The 13,537-nt window shown below is 48.0% G+C and overlaps 6 protein-coding genes across 6 annotated transcripts; 4 read left to right on the top strand and 2 right to left on the bottom strand.

Annotated features, from left to right (window-relative positions):
• Positions 1 to 713: 713 nt before the first annotated feature.
• Positions 714 to 2,381, bottom strand: N7455_006777 (putative MFS sugar transporter protein; the record flags this gene model as incomplete). Its single annotated transcript, XM_040953718.2, has 2 exons — positions 714 to 1,355; positions 1,407 to 2,381. 2 exons carry the CDS (start codon positions 2,379 to 2,381, stop codon positions 714 to 716), a joined length of 1,617 nt encoding a protein of 538 aa, XP_040815837.2.
• Positions 2,382 to 3,167: 786 nt separating this feature from the next.
• Positions 3,168 to 5,390, top strand: N7455_006776 (glycoside hydrolase family 95 protein; the record flags this gene model as incomplete). The annotated part of the gene is made up of 1 exon (XM_040953567.2): positions 3,168 to 5,390. The coding sequence occupies one exon, from the start codon at positions 3,168 to 3,170 to the stop codon at positions 5,388 to 5,390; it is 2,223 nt and encodes a 740-aa protein (XP_040815850.2).
• Positions 5,391 to 5,713: 323 nt separating this feature from the next.
• Positions 5,714 to 8,822, top strand: N7455_006775 (uncharacterized protein; the record flags this gene model as incomplete). The annotated part of the gene is made up of 4 exons (XM_040953620.2): positions 5,714 to 7,046; positions 7,101 to 7,230; positions 7,777 to 8,137; positions 8,190 to 8,822. 4 exons carry the CDS (start codon positions 5,714 to 5,716, stop codon positions 8,820 to 8,822), a joined length of 2,457 nt encoding a protein of 818 aa, XP_040816020.2.
• A 352-nt stretch (positions 8,823 to 9,174) lies between these two features.
• N7455_006774 (uncharacterized protein) lies at positions 9,175 to 9,585 on the top strand (the record flags this gene model as incomplete). Its single annotated transcript, XM_040953649.2, has 1 exon — positions 9,175 to 9,585. One exon carries the CDS (start codon positions 9,175 to 9,177, stop codon positions 9,583 to 9,585), a length of 411 nt encoding a protein of 136 aa, XP_040816044.2.
• A 529-nt stretch (positions 9,586 to 10,114) lies between these two features.
• Positions 10,115 to 11,000, top strand: N7455_006773 (cytochrome b561 domain-containing protein; the record flags this gene model as incomplete). Its single annotated transcript, XM_040953501.1, has 4 exons — positions 10,115 to 10,247; positions 10,298 to 10,332; positions 10,386 to 10,448; positions 10,506 to 11,000. 4 exons carry the CDS (start codon positions 10,115 to 10,117, stop codon positions 10,998 to 11,000), a joined length of 726 nt encoding a protein of 241 aa, XP_040816042.1.
• Positions 11,001 to 11,265: 265 nt separating this feature from the next.
• On the bottom strand, positions 11,266 to 13,481 carry N7455_006772 (transcription factor domain-containing protein; the record flags this gene model as incomplete). Its single annotated transcript, XM_040953604.2, has 7 exons — positions 11,266 to 11,497; positions 11,558 to 11,772; positions 11,840 to 12,325; positions 12,381 to 12,664; positions 12,717 to 13,141; positions 13,208 to 13,305; positions 13,449 to 13,481. 7 exons carry the CDS (start codon positions 13,479 to 13,481, stop codon positions 11,266 to 11,268), a joined length of 1,773 nt encoding a protein of 590 aa, XP_040816031.2.
• Between the last annotated feature and the right edge of the window lie 56 nt (positions 13,482 to 13,537).

Below are 13,537 nucleotides of genomic sequence, written 5' to 3'. Positions count from 1 at the left end.
TTTTCTTTTTTTTTCCCCTTGCAATAGCACATGATACTAATTGAAGACTCAAACCATTAATCAGAACAGCCTCCCACTTGGAAGGAGGGAGCTAAAAAAAGGATCGGAGTGCGAAATCCTAACTCGGTACCTGATTTGTTTGTGTAACGCCGCAGGCCGAAATGTAGGGGACCTATGGGCCGCGATTGAATTCTGAACTGGTGGCGATGAGTCTCGGAGAAAAAAAAAAGATTTCATGAGGTATCTCAGCCGGAAATGGGCCGGGTTGAGGATGGTCTGGGCACCTTAGGGCTCGGGGAGATCATCTGATGTCAACCAATTGTAGATCCGACTTTGGACTTGAAGATAACACTATCCTTTTTGGGAAGTTGGTAGGGATACAAATACATTTCAAAGCTCGTATTTCTGATGTCTCATATACGTTTGAGAAGACAGAGGGCGGGAATTGTGTCACAGAACAAGCACCCCTCCGACGGGTAGGCACAGGCTTATATCGGGTCCGACGCGTTTCAACTGTTCCACTTGTGCATTTGTCTTGATCTATGTGTAATACTGAGAGTTTGAATTGCATTTCGAAGCATTGTTATGACCAGTTCCAAGGTTTAGATCGGCTCTAAAGTCTAGAGCTTGGAGCTGAAACGAAGACGGGAAATATACATCAAATTATGTTATCTGGTCTCTTTAATAAAAACAGCTTCCCTGCTACTGAATGTTTATCGATAAGCACTGCCCTCCTCATCCCGGCCCGCCGCCGCTCTGGCTTTCTTGGCCTTCTCAATATCCAAAGACATCTTCACTGGGTGGACTCCTGGGGTCTCAAACACCGTATTAATCTCCTCTAGAGACAAACGGCTAGTCTCTGGGAAGAATAACCACGACAAGCCGAGCTGAATTGAGTTGTACACGATGTACACGACCCAAATCTTATAACCCACCTTTTGGATACCGACGCCAATTCCGTAGGTCTGTGCAGCTCCGGCACCTCCCTGGATCAGACCGTAAAGACCCATTCCCTTGGCACGAAGTGGTAGAGAGAGAATTTCAATTGGATACAAATTGTGCATGGTTGCAACAAATGTGGCCGAAAAGGTCTGGTAAAGGAAGATCCAGAGAATGGTGAGCGCCGCTGCCGCCGCAGTGCCGTGAACAGTGTACTGCCACGACGTGATCGTCGTAGCCGTTTGGAAAATAATCATGCTGATAAGACCCACAAAGATCATGGTTCGTCTGCGGAACCTATCGACTATAAGAGCGCCAACGGCTGTAAAGACGAAATAGACTGCGGTGGTGCCAATGTTGACACCGAGTAGCTGCTTCTCGCCCTTCATTCCGAGTTGCTGTAATGAAGGAACCATCTAAAAAGGTATTAGCCACTGCTAAGGTGTCACTTCAATCTAACCACCCACATAGTACGTGATAATACCACCTCCATTCCATTGCTGGAAGAGAGAGTACAAAAACAAAACCAGGAGACGGAAACGGGCCGTCTTGGTGAAGAAGACGCGATAGTCCCAAGCGGCCCTGTAGCCTGTCTGGTCATTCTCGAGAGATTCCTCAATCTGTCTCACCACAATATCGACAATGGGCTCATTGATGTCGGTGCTAGTAGTGTGGTACTTGGCGATGACTTCCTTGGCCTTTTGGCGATTGCCCTTCAAAACATAATAACGGGGCGACTCGGGAGTCAAAAGATATATCCCCAGACAGACAATAGTAGGGAATAAAGCCTCAAGAATGAGGGGAACACGCCAGGAGTTGTTACCAGGCAACTCGGTAAGTCCAATCATAGCACCAAGCACTCCAAGACTGCCAACCTGGAAGCATGCGCCAAAAAAGCCAACCATAACACCACGAAGATGGACAGGCGAAATCTCGCCAATGTACTGAGAGCTTGACATGAGTGAAGTACCGAATCCCATAAAGAATCGACCGGCCATGAACATCGGAAGGTTTATGGCGAGGCCTTGCATGAGAGATGCGAAGATGACAATGGCGTTGCCGGTGAAATTGATTCCACGACGACCGATCACGTCCGCCAAGCCCATGAAGGGTGCTCCACAGACGATACCAATCTGCATCAGAGCATTGATCAATCCATAGGTGCCACCACTGCTCCCGAAGCCGAAATAGTCGTGCCATGAATCCAAAGCATTGATACCGCCGATGACACCCCAGTCAATTCCAAAGCCGGCTTGGTTACAACCATGGACCAACATGATGAGACCAAGGCGGACTCCGGTCCACGACCGTAGAGACAGGGAATTCTGGGACAACTTCCATAGATCCTCTTCTGTCACCCGTGCCAGGACAATCTCCTCGATGTGTTCCGGATCCACGCTCTTGCCCAGCTTGGCCTCCGCATAGGCTGCATCCGAGGTCATTGTTGCGGTTTGGCAAGTTGGATTGAATGGACTTGAAAGAGTATAGAAATGATCGTCCCAGAAGTACGGGGTCGAGAGCCCTTGAGCTACAGTCAAGTTCGAGCTAAAAGCGGGGATATACCGGGGTATTTCTGCTTCGGTGAATCAGTCTCACAAAGCTAGGGGGTCGACAAATTAACGGTCGGCATCCAGGTTGTTGCCGAGCGACCTATTTCGCCACGGGGAAGACATGATTTTAAGCCAGATTAGCTTGTGGCATGATATAAACTGCCATAATGGACAGTGATTGGTGAGCGATGGGGGTCACGCTGTACATTTTGTACGCCAATTCCTGAATTGGCTTTTCTTGCCATGTGCCCTAGGGATTTCTCACCAGTAAGACGCAACTGCGGGGAGAAACTAGCGTCTAGTTGGTTGAAATGTCGCTTAAATATTTCTCCAGTGTTAGTCTGGAGTGGCCGGATTTACCTCAGATCATAAGAAGGGGATACTCTGGGGGAGACATTTAGCCTGGAATCTGGGGAACAACCGGGGAAAGAGTTAGAGCTGGCGCTTACCAACAGGATTACCCGGAATCCTTTGCTCTTGGCAAATCAGATCGGTTTTCTGATTACTCTACTGGCTCTTAGCTCCTCTGACTTGTCTGGTTCAAAGGTCTTTCAGCCTGTTCTGTTTAAAATTCGCGGCTGACGGACCGAACTGCCGCCTTGGTCTCCAGGGCTAGGCCATATTGATACATCAACCCAACTCAGACCAGCAGACCAGACCCATTGAATATTATTGAACATGTCGGAATTATGGTACCAGAAACCTGCAGAGGACTGGAATTCAGCCCTGCCAGTCGGGAATGGGCGCTTAGGCGCCATGGTGTATGGACGCACCGACACCGAAATGCTACAGCTCAATGAGGATTCCGTGTGGTATGGAGGACCACAAGATCGCAACCCGCAAGACGCGCTCGAGTATTTACCGCGCCTGAGAGAGGCTATACGCGCGGAGAACCATGTCGAAGCTGAGAAGATCGCCAAGCTGGCGTTTTTCGCTAACCCGATCAGCCAGCGGAACTATGAGCCGTTAGGAAACCTATTCTTGGACTTGGGACATGATCCTAGTCAGGTTACTAGCTATCGGCGCTCGCTAGATCTCGCAAGTGCTACAGCGCATGTCAGCTATGAGTACCAGGGTGTTCGCTTCGAACGTGAAGTCCTGGCCAGTTACCCAGATGATGTGCTTGCGATCAAACTGCGTTCCTCGAGCAAGGATGAGTTTGTCGTTCGTCTAACCCGCATGAGTGACTTGGAATTTGAAACAAATGAGTGGCTTGACGATGTCAGTGCTACCAGCAACTCCATTACCATGCATGTCACGCCTGGGGGAAAGAATAGTAATCGAGCGTGCTGCATCGTGTCAGTTCGTTGCGACAGTGCTGAGAGTACAATTACCAAGATTGGAAATAATCTGGTGGTGAACTCCAGTGATACACTGCTGATCATTGCGGCGCAAACCATTTTCCGACACGAAGACATTGATCAGCGAACCAAGCAAGATTCAGCGGATGCTCTGGGCCAGTCTTTGGAGGACCTCCGCGCCCGTCATGTTGCGGATTACCAGTCTTTGTACGACCGAATGGAATTGCAACTTGGGCCAGACTCTCCCGAAATCCCAACCGACCAACGTCTAAAGTCTTCTCGAGATCCAGGGCTCATCGCACTCTACCACAACTACAATCGCTATCTCCTGATATCATGTAGTCGGAATGGACACAAGTCACTTCCTGCAAACCTCCAGGGTATCTGGAACCCATCCTTCCATCCGGCATGGGGCTCCAGGTTCACCACCAATGTCAATCTACAAATGAACTACTGGTCTGCAAATATGTGTAATCTGTCAGAATGTGAAATTCCTCTGTTTGATTTACTAGAGCGAATGGTTGAGCCCGGTAAAGCCACAGCTCGGATCATGTACGGATGTCGGGGATGGACAGCTCATTCCAACACTGATATTTGGGCCGATACAGCCCCTGTTGATCGATGGATGCCGGCAAGTATTTGGCCCTTGGGTGGTGCATGGCTCTGCTACCACATCTGGGATCATTTCCAATATACCTGCGATGAAGGATTCCTTCGTCGGATGTTCCCCACCCTGCGTGGATGCGTGGAGTTTCTCCTCGACTTCCTGGTCGAAGATGCCAATGGTGAATATCTCATCACCAGTCCATCTGCTTCTCCAGAGAACTCGTTCTACGACCACAAGGGTGAAAAGGGCGTATTGTGTGAAGGATCAACGATCGATATCCAAATCATCGATGCTATCCTAGATGCCTTCCAATCGTGTGCAAAGAGACTTGATCTCGATGATGCCCTTCTTCCAGCAGTTCGAGCTACAAAGTTCCGCCTCCCACCAATGAAGATATCCCCGGCTGGATATCTACAGGAATGGGCCACCGACTACGCTGAGGTCGAACCCGGACATCGTCACACGTCCCATCTGTGGGCTCTACACCCTGGAAATGCAATCACGACAAAACAAACCCCGAAGTTGGCAGAAGCGTGCGGGGTAGTTCTACGTCGACGCGCGGAACATGGTGGCGGCCATACTGGCTGGAGTCGCGCGTGGCTGATCAACCTACACGCACGGTTACTCGAAGCCGACGAATGTAGCATTCATCTAGACTTGCTGTTGTCCCGGTCTACTTTGTCCAATCTACTAGATAGTCACCCTCCATTTCAAATCGATGGCAACTTTGGTGGTGGGGCAGGTATTATCGAAATGCTGGTCCAATCCCACGAGTCTGGGGTAATTCGCATCCTTCCAGCGTGTCCGATGGACTGGAATGGATCCATCCGAGGAGTGCGGGCGCGTGGGGGGTTTGAGCTGCAATTTAATTTCGAAAATGGCCGTGTTGTAGGTGAAGTGACTATAATTTCGGAGCGTGGAGAGACTGTGGTTGTTTACTACAATGAGTTACAAGAAGAGATTACTGGTGGTGGTGAGCATAAGATCAACTAGATATATCAACAAATCAATTAAGTTAAAGATTTCAATTCTCTCTTTTAATATCTTAAGGTACTTTCGTACTCCAAGCATTGGCACCCCCACCGTCGCTTATATCCACCCCATGTAACTGCTAAGGCGAGGTCCCTGCACTTCCTAAACCACCACGGAGCAACACCCGCATATCCCAGTCTCGGGGGTAAATCGAAGAGAACAATGAGACTTTATCCGGATAATGTTCATGCGGGGCATAATCGATGAGAGCTTCAAGCTAAGAAAATAAATTGTCAACCCTTGTTACAATAACACAAGTCCCAACACAGTAACAACACAGCAAAATGGATTTGAATTCAGTGCAAGATCTCAAGGATGTACTCCGACCTGACTTCTTCCACGGCTACGCCACAGCAGCAGCCCAAATAGAAGGCGCCTGGAACAAGGACGGCAAAGGCGTGTCAATCTGGGATACATTTGGCCACACACCGGGCAAAATCGCCGATGGAAGCACAGCCGACGACGCCGTCCGAGCTTACGACTTCTACCGCGAAGATGTAGCGCTCATGAAGTCCTACGGTGTAAACGCCTACCGCTTCTCTCTATCCTGGTCTCGTATCATCCCCCTCGGTGGCCGCGACGACCCCGTCAACGAACAAGGAATCAAATTCTACTCCGATCTCATCGACGAACTCCTCCGCAATGGAATCACCCCCTTCCTCACTCTATTCCACTGGGATATCCCCCAAGCCCTGGAAGATCGGTACGGAGGCATGCTGAACCAGGACGCCTACACCCCAGACTTTGTGCGCTACGCTCGCGTCTGCTTCGAGCGCTTCGGTGACCGCGTCAAGCATTGGATTACATACAATGAGCCTGGCGTCTATACCCTCGCCGGTTATGCAGCAGGCGTGCACGCGCCAGGTAGATCGTCTTTCCGTGAGCGCAATGCCGAGGGCGATTCGTCCACTGAGCCGTTCACTGTCGCGCATACTGAACTCGTCTCGCATGGCCATGCTGTGCGCTTGTACCGGGAGGAGTTCCAGCCCCAGCAGAAGGGAACTATTGGGATTACACTGCATGGCAATTGGTCCGAGCCGTGGGATGAGGAGGACCCACGCGACCAAGAGGCTGCGGAGCGTGCGCGCGAGTTCGAGATTGCTTGGTTTGCGGACCCGTTGTACAAAACGGGTGATTATCCTGCGTCGATGCGGGCACAGCTCGGTGGCCGATTGCCGAGGTTCACGGAGGAGGAATCGAAGCTTGTGTTTGGGAGCTCGGATTTCTATGGTATGAATAGCTATACGACTTTCTTTGTGAAGCATACGACATCTGCGCCTGATGTCAGTGATCACAAGGGGAATGTGGAGATCTTTGATGAGAATAAGCAAGGTGTGTCTCGCGGGGAGGAAAGTGATACCCCGTGGCTGCGGACTGCGCCTGGGGGATTCAGGAAATTGTTGAATTGGATCTATAAACGATACCAGATGCCGATCTATGTCACTGAGAATGGTACCACTGCCAAGGGTGAAACTGCCCCTACGCCTGAGGTTCTTAATGATGAGTTCCGCATCAGGTTCTTTGAGGGCTATGTCGGCAATGCGTTGGCGCGGGCTGTGAAGGAAGACGGAGTTGATATCCGGTCTTACTTTGCTTGGACATTCACTGACAATTGGGGTAAGTGGCTGTTTTCTTCGTCCACTATATGAGTAATTGACTGATGTTCTCTAGAATGGGCCGCTGGATATGCGGATCGCTTCGGTTCCACATTTATCGACTTTGAGTCCGAAGAAAAGACTCGCTATCCCAAGCAGTCTGCCTATTACTTGGACAAGTTGTTCAGGCATTTAATTAAAGACGCGTAGATGATTCATATGGGATGATAAATAGTCCACATAAATGAAATGCTTCACAAAGATGGTGTTATCGGTATTATATATATCGTGATAATCTATACCACCTCGGCAGTAGATATACGAGACAAATCTTACATCGGGGTGTATTGGAGACTAGTGCGTCACTACTACTCCGTAGTTCCCTGTCTAATATGATAAAATAATGCTTCTATTTGTTGTAATCTCATATTATAGCCAGTTAGGGCAGGTCATTGCGATGCTTATCGGCTATACCCCGAATGACTCCAACTGAGGGGAACCCGGCTCGGCTGTTGATGTTTTAAGTCAATTAAATAGCTGAAGGTAGCCTTGGCCTTGATTATCTGCATAGTTATTGTGCATATTCAAAATGTCTGAAAATGAGCCAATCAAGCTGAAGCTCCAGGGCACTCCCCGAGAGGTATATTCTCCAATATGAACATCTGCATATGACAAGAACTCCAACTAACTCATATGAATTACAACTAGATCGGACTACAACATGGTCGCGCATTGCGGGAACAAATCCATAGCGAGATATCTATCTACGACTTCATGTTCCAGAACACCTCAAAACTAGCTTGGAAAGATGTGCGCGAAGTCGCAACTGAATTCCAGCCCACGCTACAGAACCTAACACCTCATTTATTCACGGAGATGGAAGGTATCGCCGAGGGCGCCGGGCTGGATGTGCTCGACATAATAGCGCTCAACTGCCGGAGCGAGATAGCACTAGGACGATTCTCCGATGGCTGCACAACACTAAGCTGGAAGAAAAGCGAGACAACGCGAGTGCTCTCACAGAACTGGGACTGGACGAAGACTGTCAAGAAAAACCTCGCGATGGTATCAATTGAACAGGTTGGAAAACCTACTATCTATATGATTACCGAGGTGAGCACTCCTGTATGCGTCTATATTCTGACATGTAAGTAACTGTCCGCAGGCAGGAATCGTCGGCAAGATTGGATTCAATACCAACGGCGTTGGAACTTGTCTCAATGCAATTCGCGCCAAACCGATGATTAGTAGCAAGGTTCCGATCCATGTTGCGCTTCGGCTGTGTTTGGAGAGTACATCTGTTGACAACGCTATCAAGACTCTTGAATCTTTGGGTGGTGTCGCCTCTGCCCAGCATATCCTTTGTGCGGACAGTACTAAAGCCCTGGGACTTGAGCTATCGCCCGTTGGAGACAAGCATATCCCCGAGGATGCATCGGGGATTATCAGACATACCAACCACTTTCTTGAGAATCGCTATGTGAATGAGCCGCCCTGGCTGTCTGGGTCACCTATCCGGCTTCAGCGGCTAGGGGAGTTGACGCAGGAGTTAATTCAGTGTGGTGTTCAGGGCGACGCTATTACGCCCGCTTTGTTGCGAGAACGTATCTTCTCCGATACGTATAACAAGCCTCAGGCAATATGTTGCGAGGAGGATCCATCGCGCCATATCTCGAGTAGAAGTAGTTCTTTGTTCAACATTGTTATGAACTTGGACCCGAAGAATCTGAGAGCGGAGGTGGTCTTTGGAAGGGTTGGATCTGGAGAGGAAGGGCCTGTGTTGACAATGCCATGGTGAATACCATGAAAGGTGGCTGAATATAGACCTTGAATGCTTGTCTTTTACCCTTCTACCACAAAGAAGATCATATACACCTTTGTGCTAGAATTGCTTTATTAAATGTGGATCCTCCGCCTCGAATATATGTGCTATGCTTAGGATATAAAGAATCTGATAAAGATCATTGTTGCTTTGTTTCTCTTTGACCAAGTACTCGATCAGATAGTTTCAATAAGATATATAAAGGAGGCCGGACGGCACCACCTTTACATGTCTCGTCATCCACCAGCTACTCAGTCTCCAAGCAATCAGCTCAAAAGCCACTACCACAAGTAAGCCTCACAATCCACTCTTACTTCCCACCGATACCATGCCTGCACGCACTTCCTACGGTACGTACGAAGAGGAGCGCCGCCACTTTATGACCACATTGCACGCTCAGATTGACATTCTCAAGGACAACCACAAGGGGAGCCAGAAGATGGTTAGCAATTCTCTGTCTCTTCTGCTTCTGCGAGTTGAGGGCCTGAGAATGGCCGGACAGGCTCGTTATACCTACGACAACCCTAATTGGACAGCTAAGTGCAACAAGCTCTATGAGCGGGTGCAATATTTCAGAGATTCTCTTACCATGGACCCGACCAGTAACTACCGAGTCGCCGATGATATCGAGAGCATGATGATCTTTTTGGACTTTTGTGTCCCTGCCGATATTGAGTACCGGATTTCGCCTGATCGGGGTGACCGGAGTGGTGCCCCTTCGCCTGAGCCTAGGCGTTGATTGTGATATTTAGTGCTTTAGGGCTTTAGTGTTTGGATTTTAGATTTTTAGATCATGAAGTTATTCAGTTGCAAAATATTCCCGGTCATCGTACGTAGTCTTCCAGAGTAGTGGAGTATCACCATAGTAAGATGGCCACGTACTTGTGAGACTCGATATTAATCTGGAGTAACAGAGAACAAAATAACAGAGTAACAGAGTAACATTATAACATAGTCCAAATCCCGATATTTTCTTTTTTTTTTTTTTTTGCGAAGTCAGGGTTTGCAATAGAATGCGCCTGAATGGCCTTTTCAGCTCTCGGCAACAAGCGGATGTGGTGCAAAACGTCATCAATAACGACGATCACGACTAAGTCCAGTAATCAAGTACTTTGTGATTCGTACAGAACACATATGTTTGTATATGTGCATTTACACTTGAAAAGAAAAAGCAAAAAGCAACGCAAGGGTTATAGGCCACCGCCCTCAACCTCTTTTCTTTGTTTTATCTTCTTTTCTCTGACTTGTTCATATGCGCATCACTCATCATGGCCTCGGCAACAGGAATTCCTCAAGATCACCCCGCAACAATTGTATCGCGAGAAGATGAACCTCTATTGGGCCGCCCAGGCGATGTCACACAACAGCCTGATGAGAGTATCTATCGGAATCTCTTCACAGGTGAGCATCAAAGCTTCTGGTCGAAACCCCATAACTGACTCCAAATTCAGGAACAGCGAGTGTCGCGCAAGCAGGGATTTGGATTGTGAGAGCATTCTAAACAATTTAGAAGATCGGAAAACTAATAATATACAACAGCTAGCGGCGTTGGTCTGGCAAGGCGTCTTATCCCTTCCCCTCTCGCTATTCACCCCGCATCCAGTAAGGAGATAAAAAGCCGAACAAAATATCCTCAACACTAACTAACTGGATATTTAGCTACTCGGAAGTTCTGCCCTTCTTCTTCAAGTCCAAGCAGCTCTCATCTTACAACCAACTGCTACCCCGCAACAGAAGCGTACCGGTACTCGCATCCACTACATCTTACAACTACTCAGCGTGGCCCTTTTTATAGCTGCCTTTGTCATTATCGAGGTTAACAAGGGCTCTCATCCGCACTTTGTCTCTCCCCACGGCATTCTAGGTCTGATCACTTACATCGCTATCGTGCTACAAGCCGTGGTCGGTGTTGTTCAGTACTTTTTCCCGGTCACCGTCTTCGGCAGTGTCGACGCTGGGAAGCGCATTTACAAGTATCATCGCTGGAGCGGCTATGTTTTGCTACTGCTGGAGGTGGCGACTATCGTGGCGGCGACGCAGACCACCTACAACGTGATTGCGATTCACATCCCTCTATGGGGTGTACTTGTTTCTGTCGTTTTTATTCTCGCTGGAGTGGGTGCGAGGATTAAGAAGCATAAATTGGGGTTGTGAGGTGGGCAATGTGAGAGGATTCAACAGTACTGCAGACCATTTATGAACGGAATATGTGAACTTAGCGATGTGAATATTGAGCTGATGACCAGAACGAAGTGACTGACTCTCCCTGTGCTCCGGGAGTCAATACTTCAGCGTCATCTATAAGACATTTGCTCTATTGGCTGTACTTGAGAAAAGTGGATAGTCCCAGGAGTTGTCAAGGTTAGGTTCTAAGAGAATGGCCCATGGGAGGCAAGAAACAGCCGCTTTTAACGCCGTTTTAAGCAGCTCGCGCTAGTCTTATCATTTTCGTTTGCTGGCAAGCTGTAGCCATAGATTTAATGATGACCATAACTGGCTTGAGCTCGACTCGTTCCTTAATGACCATCTCGGCATAATCGCTAACCCAGCTTATGGATACGAGATCCTCCTCGAGATTGGCGTGGTCAGGATTTCCAATGATATCCAAACAAAGGATAAAAAAGGGGATAAACTGGTGGAGCAATAATATACTGTTCGAACAGTTAATCAATTGCGCAAACCAGGAAAGGTAAGTTGCATGCTTGACATACCTGACGCCCCACAACGCATTCGCCGAGGATGCAAGGAGAGATTGGAAGATTTTCACAGATTTTCTGGATATCTCCACAGCCTGGGATGGTAGGATATGACTCTGCTTGCATTTTTTCGATTGATAGAGGACGATGAGCATTTTGTAAGTGCTGAATAGCACATCAACGCAGAACCATATCTCGAGGTGATTTGTAGCCATTTGAAGAAGGCGCTCCTTTAAAGTGATAGATTAGGAATGAAAGATCTCATAAATTGTTGTTTCAAGTTAGTGGGAGACATACCACATCCCAATCCAATAATATTGGCTCAACCTCGTCGGTAAAACTGTCAATTGTCGCATCATGGGAGACGGGATCAGGATCTTTCCCTCCGTCAACCCAATCGAGATATTTCATCACAATGAGCGTCAGTCGCATAGATGCGAGGAAATGAATATCCATGAAGCGGGATGATTCATGGTTGACGCTGTTGATAGTTGGGTCGGGGAAATTGACTTTCCACGATCCTGTCGGGATGAGAGTCGGTTTTCCGTAACACATGCGAAAAAGACAATCCATTCGCAAAATGTGCCAGAATTCGAACCGTTTTCGATTCCGCTCTACTTCCGCCTGGCGTGGGAGAGATTCTGGCTCTGTGGAAGGTTGTTTATCTCCCTCGGAAGGTGTCTCATCCACGGAGAAAAGTCCTAGGGCTTTAGATATCCTGCATGCTTGGGCGAGGGCTTTCCAGGATAAATCGATATTGCAGCATTCGAGGGACAATGACATCTGTTGAAATTGTTAATTCATTGGTGTGATATTGAAAAGTATCTAGTTTTCTTACCAGCGTCAACGCTGCGAAGAAGTCGGCTGGGGTATCTTTGATATTTTTCAGCCAGTCTTCGCTGAGAGAAACGCATTTCTGGTATAAAATATGGATCAAGGTGCCTCTTCTCAGGAGTACCTCTGGCTTTAAGACGATGCCTTGGAAAAGAGTGGTGTAATAGATGATTTGGGAGGTACAATCTAGTTGAACATGCGGTATTTCGAGCAGATCAGGAATTGAAGTTAGAAATGATTTTTCGAGAGGCATCTTGAAGCCTTCGAAACCGCAGAAGCCGTAGTAGTCTGGATTGGACGTTAGCGAATGAATAATCAAGGACGGGTCAGATGTGTTTACAGTCTATAAGCTGCTGTGCCAAGTCTTTTGGAATGGACAGCTCTTCTGATGGCTCCGTAGGCTGTGTATCTTGCATGAACTGGATTTCCGACATGGCGGAAGTAATGACACAAAAGCATTGTTCATTTTCGAGAAAGCACGATTGGATCTGTTGCAGGTGACAGAAGACACTAGAGAGAAGCATAGATTGACTGCCTTCATCTTTGATACGACTGATGATATCACGGATCCCGGGTGGGACTATTGTGGTTGGGGTTTCAGGCAGGGTTGCATTCCGTGTGTTCTCTGATTCGACAGAAGAGATAGACATGGAATCGACCTCATTATCTTGATTTCCCGCGAAAGTATCCAAGCCACAATGCTCCTCTAGGCATCTGAGGCGCTCGAGAACTTCTAGAAGAACAGTCTTCTCGGAAATTTCGGTCCTGCAATATTCTCGTCAATGAAAATTTGGAGGGATGTATGAATGCTTCGTAGCTGGCCAAATGTACCTCTGTTTTTTAGTTCGTGGCTTTCGTGGCAGGTAAGCACACTTAGCTCCTGTGGCTTCACATCTATCACATCTTGGCGTAACACGATTGCAGCGAATCTAGAAGATTGTTATTGTGGCTGAACATTCAAGATGACATTACCGCCAAGGACTCTATACCTTCTTAGACTGACAACGACCGCACTAGGATAGCCTCAAGTCAGAATTCGATCGAGTCACATGTGGGCATAATATTTTCTCACCGAAATAATCGCTAATGCGCGCCCGGTACTCATTGTTGTTCGTGGTCGAACTGCTAACTACAGTTGGCTCGGTATGGGTGTTGCGGGGA

This window comes from Penicillium solitum, assembly GCF_028829755.1.
Source record: "Penicillium solitum strain IBT 25940 chromosome Unknown utg000004l_segment0_segment0, whole genome shotgun sequence".
Taxonomy (NCBI): domain Eukaryota; kingdom Fungi; phylum Ascomycota; class Eurotiomycetes; order Eurotiales; family Aspergillaceae; genus Penicillium; species Penicillium solitum.
This window is presented reverse-complemented; position numbering and strand designations above follow the sequence as displayed.